Genomic DNA, 8606 nt, shown 5'->3' with positions numbered 1-8606 from the left:
CTTCCCCCCCCCCCACACACACTTCAGTTCTTCTTTCACCCTCTGCCCATCTCATCCTTTTGCCCTTTCCCCAGCCTTCCTTTTCAAATCCTGTCCTCCTCACTTCCTCCACACCTACCTAGATACTCTCTTCCCCTTTCACACACAAGTCATCTGAAGTCTGCAGCAGAAGGGTCCATGTTTCATTTCCCTGTCTGAGCTTGTGTAGTCATAGTGCCAGTGACTGAGGCCTTACAAGAGAACATACTGCAATATGCTCTTGGTTCCTGTAGTGAGCCCGGGCCAGAGGCATGACTGTACATGATTAGGACAGGACTCCCCCGCATCCATACTGCATCACTGACTATCACTGAACAGCCCATCCCAGGGCCCTCCTTCCCCCCTCCACCTCCATTCCAGGCTGAGTTATCCCAGCTTCCCTTATGTGTCAGTCACCCCGATGCTGCAGGCTCCCCTGTGGATCAGGACTATGGAGCAGGCCTGGGGGACGTGGTGGGTACACTCCCCAAACTCTGATGCACACTGTTTAGTGCAGCACAGGCTGAAAAGCAAGGGAAAGTCTGTTATTATGGCCCATTCCTGAAGGGCCTCAGATTTTCCTGGAGCTGAGCAGGCAGCCCCATGCCCAGCGCTCCTGGCACAAAGGAGTGTTGCTGTGGAAGGCAACAAGGAGGCAGTGTCAAGTTACCAGGCATGGGGCCCTGCCCTGCACCAAACTGCCCTCCTGTTTCACAGCTGTCACAGTGAGCTCCACAAACACCCCTGCAACATGGGTACTTCCCTCAGCTTACAGGTGGGAAAACTGAGGCCCGGGGAGGTGAAGAGACTCTCCATGCAACTAGTCAGTGACGGAGCTGAGCCCAGAACGCAGAAGTCCTGACTCCCTCCTCCCCCTGCACGAGACGCTAAAGAGCCCAGCGTCCCCAGCCGTGCCCGTGGGGCTTCTCAGGGCTCTAAAAGACATGGAGCCCAAAGAGCCCCACACAGCAGTTTTCTGCCAGGAAGGTCTATGCGGTGGCACTGGCTGCGGCTCTGGTTCTTGGAGCGACCTCCTATAGGAAATTTGCTTTCCACTCCATGCCCCTCCCTAGCTCTAATGATGCCCATAAAAGCTCAGAGCATGTCACACAGCTGGTCATTACAAAGCAGAGAAAAATGCCTTCCAGCAGCCGGCGGGGAAGGGAGTGCACCCATTCAACTTGCCAGAATGGCTGTGCCCACAGCTCCCTCTGAGCCCAACCTAGGGGCAAAAGGGTACTTTGCCAGAACAGAGCCTCTCCAGTGAACCACAGCGAGCGCCAGCTGGCAGCACCCAGATCCACTCAACCTGCCAGGGGATGTCTCCTCTGCAAGAGTCCTGCATGCAGGTCCTAGGGCAGCTGGGCATTGTCAAAACACCACCTGGAAACTCCACTTTATCTTCCCCTTCAGATACCCTACCAACCACACTGGGACCCAAGGCAGCCCCCATGGAGCCACAGCTGCAGCAGTCCCCAGGGATACTTGCAGCCCTCCCCCCAAAGCCAGCAGGAGACTTAATGAGGACTTAAATGAAAAAAGGGCTTTAAGATTAGGGAGTCCGGGCAGGTCAGCTCCTCCCCCTCAGGCTCTTATTAAAGGATGCCTCCATAATCCGGATGTAGGATCTCTCTCTCTCATCTCTGCCTCTCCCTCCCCCTCCTCCAACCCAGGGCTGCAGCTAACAGGCAAGAGTAGGACACAGGCAGCAGGCAGTGCATGGCTCAAATGGCCCTGCCACACCCAGGTCATGCAACTGCCCCATGCAGGGCCTCTCCTCCTCTGACCGCATCTCCAGCCTCGCTGTTGTGCGTGCCCTCACAGCCTGTGCTGGATTTCTGTTGCCAAGCTCGGTACATGACAGCCCGGGAGGGGGGTAACCTTTTTGGCAGGTGTTTCACAAAATAGCCCCACACCATCCCTGAATGCCACTCTGTTCCCCTTCCCCTGCCTGATCTGCTGCTCTCCTTTCTGCTCCCTGCCCTGTGCTCCCTGCCCCATCTGCTGCTCTACTTTCTGCTCTCTGCCCTGTCTGATGTTCTGCTCCCTGTCTCCTCCCCCATTTGGTGTGTGCCACACCTGCCTGTGACACTTGTGGCACATGTGGTGTGTGCTGCCTGTGACACTTGTGGCACATGTGCTGCAGGTTGTCGCCCCCCCACATCACCCTGCTCAGCTCCCAGTGCTGGGTGCCATTCCCAACCCGACCATCCCCAAGCAGGACTCAGACACTCTGGCGCTCAGCTCCAGCTCTGCCCTCACACATTCCCTGTGCCCAGGCTCCCTCAGTGACAGACTGGCAAGCAAGAACAGAGGCTGCAGTGATCCCTTCGTGCTGCCCCCTCAATGCCCTCTCTCTTCTCTCAGTTTACTGCTGGCAGCCACAGCTCTCACTGCTCCCTGGCACCAAGACAAGGCATGTCATCCTTGCCTGCACTTTGGGGCAGTGGCACAGTGCTGGTCCCTTGATCTCCATCTTCCTCTGTCCCTTCCCTGCTGCATGGCACCTCCATAGTCACGAAGGCCCTTGGGAAGACTGATCCCCCGATAGCAATGCCATGTAGTGCTGCTGCCCATTGCTGCCCTTGCCCCACACCTAATCTGGGTCTCCTTGGAGCTGGGCCTGCTCCTAGTGCCAGGTCGGCAAGTGGTGTTTGTCTAGGTGCTGCAGATGAAAGCAAAAGTAGGCCAGATGCCTTCATAACTGAGGGCAGGCTCCCACAGCCAAACTGGACTGAGCTTCCTGCAACAGCAAGGTGCCTTGGGTGGGCAAGAGCCTGCAGAACAGGGCTGGGAGCCCATGTCAACAGCAAGCACCAGCCCCAGCAGGGACACAGGCCTGCGCCCACTGAGGGGGGAGGCTTCACGGAAGATGCCATAGGGCCTCAACCTCCACGCACACGCAGAGACCCAGCTCCAGGCCCTGAGGCTGGATTTGCAGGTGGAAAGTTACTGGGGGCCCAGTTCCCACCAGAGGCTCCAGCACCAACCTGCTCTCGGATCAGCTGTGAGTTTCCACCACAGCAGCGCTCAGGAGCACTGCCAGGCACTAGGAGCCAGCAGCCACTGTCTGCCAGGAAGGCTATAATTTAACCCTGCCATTTAGAGAAGGGAAAAACATCTTAAATGGTGGAGTAAATAGCCAGCCAGGGTCTCTGGGGTGGAGCTGGGGGTCGTGGGGGAGGGCAGCTCTGCAGCGAGAGAGAGGTGTGGGCCTGGACTAACGCTGACTCTGCAGTATCTGGACACCACTTCCCATCGTTCCTACAGCAAATCAAGACCAGGACTTTCTCCTCTTGGAAAGAGACCTGCTTCACCCTCACGCACCATTCTCCACACTACTTGGCATGAGGACAGACAAGACTATCACAAAGCACAGCACCCCCTCCCATCAGAAGGAGCTTCTTCCCCACTGAGTCTGATCATGCCCCTTCTTGGCAATACCAGGGGCCTGTGTCCCTCCCTATCCTGGGGAGAGGCATATGCTGGCCTCCATCTTTGACATCCATGAATCAGTTTTGCTCAACTGTGGTGCCAGGTGGGTTTCCTGGTCCTCTGACCAGAACCGCTTTGCCCTCCACTAACTCCTTCCCAATCACATCATTGCAGCCATACCCTCAATGACAGGCCCTGCCTGCCCCTGCTGTAGGGAGCAATTCTGCAGTAGCTGCTCTCCGTGCCCTCACCAGCAGTAGGCCAACTAAAACCAGTGTGTCTCTCCAGTGTTGCTAACAAGTCTCTTTTCCCCCCAAGTATGTGATCTTCCCCCTGCTCCAATAGCCGACTTGGCTGAGCCGGTCCCGGGGGGAAAGTGTCATGCATGAGTTTACAGGGCTAGACAGGGACTTGGGTTTCATCTCCTGGTCTGTCCCAGACTGTCCATGGGAGGTTGGGGGCAGGGTCTAGTCTCATTGTCTCTGTGCCTTGGTTTCCCCACTTGTAAAATGGGGATAACAGCCCTGCCCTACCTAGGCTCAAGACTAAATACATGAAGCACTATAGGGTGCTCAAATACTACAGTAGCAGGGGCCAAATATGTACATTAAATGGATCCTAGGCCCTAGATAAAGCCCTGCAGCCCATATTATGCATCCAACTCCCCATCAGCACCTAGAATGAATCACATTTGCCTCTGTGTAATCTAAGCAAAATCATCCCCTGCAGCTACAGGGAACCAGAAGTTCCCAGGTGAAACCCATCTGGGGCTGGGCACCCAGAGAAAGATGGGAGCACTGCAAGCTGACCAGCTGGGAACCGCACACAACCTATTCCATCAGCTGGTTGGCCTTGCTCACCTGTTGCACCTTGCCTTTGGCTGTAAGCTCTGGGGGGAATGGACTATCACCTAGGATAGGTGTGTGCAGAAACTGGTACACCAGGGCACTGGCTGGGGCTGCAATCATGTGCTAACAGACCCAGGGCAAGAATGGCATGTACACACCTAGCAGTGAGGACCAACTCACATGGGCAGACCCTAGAGACCACACCCAAGGGTATCCCTGTGGTGTCAGGAAATGGAGTAACGCCAATGTGGAGCTGGGACCTCTTCACCTCCACTCGTGGGCTTCCCCAGTGCTCTGCAGTGGAGAGATTAGGAAGTGCAGGGTTGGGCCCTGCCTTCCCCGCCCCCACTTCCTGCTGTGGCCCCCGCTGGGAAGTCCCTAGAGAACAGCCTCCCGGGCGGCACTGCTGCATTTCTGCTTCTGAACAGAACCCGGAAGTCAAGGACTCACAGGAGGGGGCTCAGAGAGGGGAAGGGATCAGGGACAGGGGGAGGCAGCAGCAGCCTTTGCCATGAGTTATTGGTCAGCAGGGCTTTCTGGCAGAGATGGAAGTGAGCCTGAATCACGGCCCAGCTGGGGGAACCCGAGGGTGGTATGTCTTAGCCTTCATTTGATCTAGACCTGGGTGGGGAAGAACAGAGACGGTGCAGAAGGGCTGGGCACTGCTCCACACTAAGTACCAGGGACATCCACATCCTGCCCCCAACCTGCCCCAGCCCACTGCTTTGTGTTAAGCCAGACCCTGCCTTCCCTGTGCCTCAGATTTTCTATCAGCACAACAGGGGCAATGACCTGCCTCATAGGAGCTGCCAGCTGTATGCTCCAGCATAAGAGAAGGTGCCAAGCCAGGGCAGGACCTGCTGTAAGAGGCAACGGTGGGTTTCCTTATGACATGGCATGTACCAGCTATCCTGGGCCATGAGCCAGCCAGGAACATGTTCCCTTCCAAAGGGGTGGCACAGTAGAGAAACCCCCCAGCCCTGTCTGCAGGTGAAAGGAAGAGCAATGTTGGCTGCTTCTAGCTGCCTCAAACTTTGATCTAATTAACACTGATCTGTTAACAGCAGTTGCCCTTCCCTGAGGGCTGGCTGTCCTCCCCACCCTTTCCAAGCAGCCTGCTGCAATGTGGGATCTGCCCCAAAGCTTCCTCATCACAACTGCAGTGCTAGGCACTGGGGAGCAGATACTGCAGAGTTCCCAGAATGAACCAGGGTACGGCACGTTTCATGGGACCATGATCAAAACGGTGCCGTCAGGAACAGAGCGCCCAGGCTTAAGTTACATGAAGGTTCCTCAAAGCAGCACACAAGAGGCCTGACAAGCAGTGAAACCAACTCTATGAAAACCTTCCTTGCCCAGCTCAGCAGCAGCCCTGCCACCAGGCCACAGCGTAGGAGGCATATGGGAGCCACAGCCAGAGCTTCCTGCCTTTGGGCTACCTCTGAAAAGCACAAGAGCAACATCAGAGCTGCTCCAATTCACTTCAGTGCTGGAGTAGCCCCCCATGTCTGCGCTGGCTGTGCCAACCCACTGCCAGGAGGACAGGGAGCAGGGTCCCACTGGGCCAAAGCCCAGGCAACAAAGTTCTCGTCTCTTAGCAGGGACGCGCCATAAGCAAACCTCAGCAGAGCCAGCAGACCGCTCCCCATGCCTGCAGCCCAGGCCAAGCGGGTGTGTTGCACCTTGGGAAGAGCCAGCATTTCTGTGTGTTTCCACTTGAGAAGCTATAAAGAAAATGCCGCGTCTAAAAATAAAGCCAGTGATTTATCCTAGGGCTTCATCTCACCCTGTATACTTTGGAAGGGAGAGTCTGTTTCAACAACCACAGGGTCAATTTGCTAAGTGCTGCTCTCAGCCTGCAGCTCCCAGGGCTGGGAAATAATTTAAGAGATCTCCAAGGGTTTCCTTGTCATTCCACCTGGGCCAAGCAGGACTTCACCATAACTCCCCACCCCTACCACAGTGCTTCCTAGTACCGGGGTTCGAAGAGCCAGCAGTGGACACTGGGGCACTGGCTGTATTTCCCAACGGAAAATTTGTGATCATATTCAAGAGAGTCTAATTACAACGGCCTCGTCTCCCAGGGGACCCCTCTTCCTAGAGAACAACACCAGCCCCACAGCTCCCATCCGGAGCCTCGCATCCCGGGCCCGATCTGGGGTTTTGGTTCTGGGCTGCACGCTGCAGGAGCGCAAGCACAACAGTCGGCGGGGAGGAGGGAGAGAGAGGAGTTGCCTTCCTGGGTAATAGCCAAGTGCTTAGAAATAAATCGATTGCAGACTCCAGTAGACGTGTCCTGCAGTGCTGAGCAGAGGGTGAGTAAGCATTTGGAGAACACTCAGACCCAGCGTAGACGGTTCCCCAGCGGGGACAGAGCCACTGCGTCCACAGAGCGGTTTAAACATCCCTTCAGAGAGAAAAGCCCTCACATCCCATAGGTGCGAAGAGTAAATTCTCCAGAGCGCTGGTGCCTCTTAGTGCTATGGGGATACTTGGAGATAGCTTTAGCTGGAGTCATAACTGACCAGTAAGCTCAAAATCCTCACCGCCATCCCAAACGGCAAGCTAAAAGGAGGCGTGTTGGAGCTTTCCTTGAGGGGAGCTGCATCGTAGCACCATGCAGGCTGCTCTCCCCAAAGGGCAGGTAGTGGCCTTTGTGGGAGGGCTGCTGTTTCATATTTCTGTGGCATGCCCCACAGACCTCTGTGGAGACTGCAGCCCTTTTTATTAAGGCAAGTGACATTGGCCCACCTGAGTGGGGGGAGGCTCCTTGAACAGGCTCTACGCACTAGACAGGGCACCGGACCATCTGCACTGAGCACCACCAAAAAAGTAGTTAAAAGGGACACAAGGCAACTTCAGCTGCACCCCACAATTGCACCTCTTGAGTAATAAGCAGAGGTAAAATAAAAGAAGGCCTTCTGGAAGCCCAAGCCCAGCAGAAATATTCCCACAAGTGCAAGAAGACCTCAGAGAAAAGAGCCTGTTTGTTAAGACAAGCCGTCCCCTGCAGTGCCCAGATCCAGACCCAGCAACTCCGAAGGCCCAAGTGAGACAAGAGGCTTCCCAGCAGGAGAGAGGGGAAAAAGGGCAAGCAGCGCGGGAGCAGAAACAAGGCGTTTCACTTTTGCTCATCTCAGGCACACTTTCTTGCAGGCAGGCAAGAGTTTCTGTGCACCCTACTTTTCAAGGGGGTGTGTCTTGTTGGTGAGGCTGGTGCCCTGGGGTGTCGTTAGTCCCAGAGTTACTGCTGCTCGGAGATGGAGCGGAGAACTCCAGCCCGGCTGTGCAAGGCCAGGGGCAAGCCAGACGGCACTGCTGCGGGCCGCACACACAAGCTGTGCTCTGTGAACATCAGGGGTCAACAACTTCATTCTTAAAACCAGTGAAGATTTAAATGCTACTGAGCACATTGGCATTGCCAGTCAAGCCCATTCCTAAGCGTGGGCCCAGCCCAACCCCTGTCCTGTGGACAAGTCCCCCGCATGCTTTCTCGATGCACCACAGCACCTCAGCCTGAGCCAGGTGCACCCCTCCCACCCTCTCTCCTCTAGTGGTTACAGCCTACACTTTTCTGTTAACGCACCTCGGTAACATGGAGGGGCCACGCTAGAGTGGGTTGGGAGAGAATTGGGCTGGGAAAGTGCAGGAGGACACCCACCCATACTTACAAGATACCAGGGGCACAAGGTTTAACGATCCAGACAAAACAGAACAGTCTCTCACCAGCTCATCCAGGTTCTTGAGGTCACACAAAGAGATTCGCTGTGCCCTGCTAGGGTAGATGGGAGACTCAGGGCCCAGGTCTTGGCTATCTTGCTGCATCACCAGCTCCTCATAAACAATCTGGTCCCTCATTTCCTCCTCAATTTCCTCTTCCATCTGGATCAGCATGGGCGCCAGCATCCCAAACTTGGAGCCCCTCCTGGCCACCTCCAGAAGGCACAGGACAAAGTTTTTCTCATTCTTCTTTAGCACCAAGTCATTTGTTTCAAACATCAGGACGTCCTGGATGCCCAGGTCCTGTCTGCACCACTGGATGAAGTTGGAGACATTGTCCCTGGCGATGAAGGAGCCAGGCACCACGTTCTTGGCCTGGAAGACCACTTCGTTCTGAGGCACCCTCATGTGGGCGGCAGCCTCCGAGTGCTGCTGCTGGAACTCCAGGGCGATGCGGTTGACGTTGTTGGCGTGTTGGCAGAGATCATAGCCTGTCTCCAAGGCCTCCATGAAGTTGTCCACCGGGATGTCCAGGTCATAGAGCGTGTTGAGCCACTCAGTCAGATCCTCCTTCATGGCATAAAG

At 55.6% G+C, this 8606-nt stretch overlaps 1 protein-coding gene across 1 annotated transcript in view; it reads right to left on the bottom strand.

Annotated features, from left to right (window-relative positions):
• The window catches only part of LOC109290290 (GAS2-like protein 1), a 42440-nt gene extending 33840 nt beyond the window's left edge, over positions 1–8600 (bottom strand). The window contains exon 1 of the mRNA XM_019506711.1: positions 8028–8600. Coding sequence (XP_019362256.1) covers positions 8028–8597 — 570 coding nt within the window. The 5' untranslated portion in view covers positions 8598–8600. The remainder of the gene's footprint in view (positions 1–8027) is intronic.
• Between the last annotated feature and the right edge of the window lie 6 nt (positions 8601–8606).

This window comes from Gavialis gangeticus, unplaced genomic scaffold (assembly GCF_001723915.1).
Source record: "Gavialis gangeticus isolate Ggan-Ray unplaced genomic scaffold, GavGan_comp1, whole genome shotgun sequence".
In the NCBI taxonomy this organism is placed as follows: domain Eukaryota; kingdom Metazoa; phylum Chordata; order Crocodylia; family Gavialidae; genus Gavialis; species Gavialis gangeticus.
This window is presented reverse-complemented; position numbering and strand designations above follow the sequence as displayed.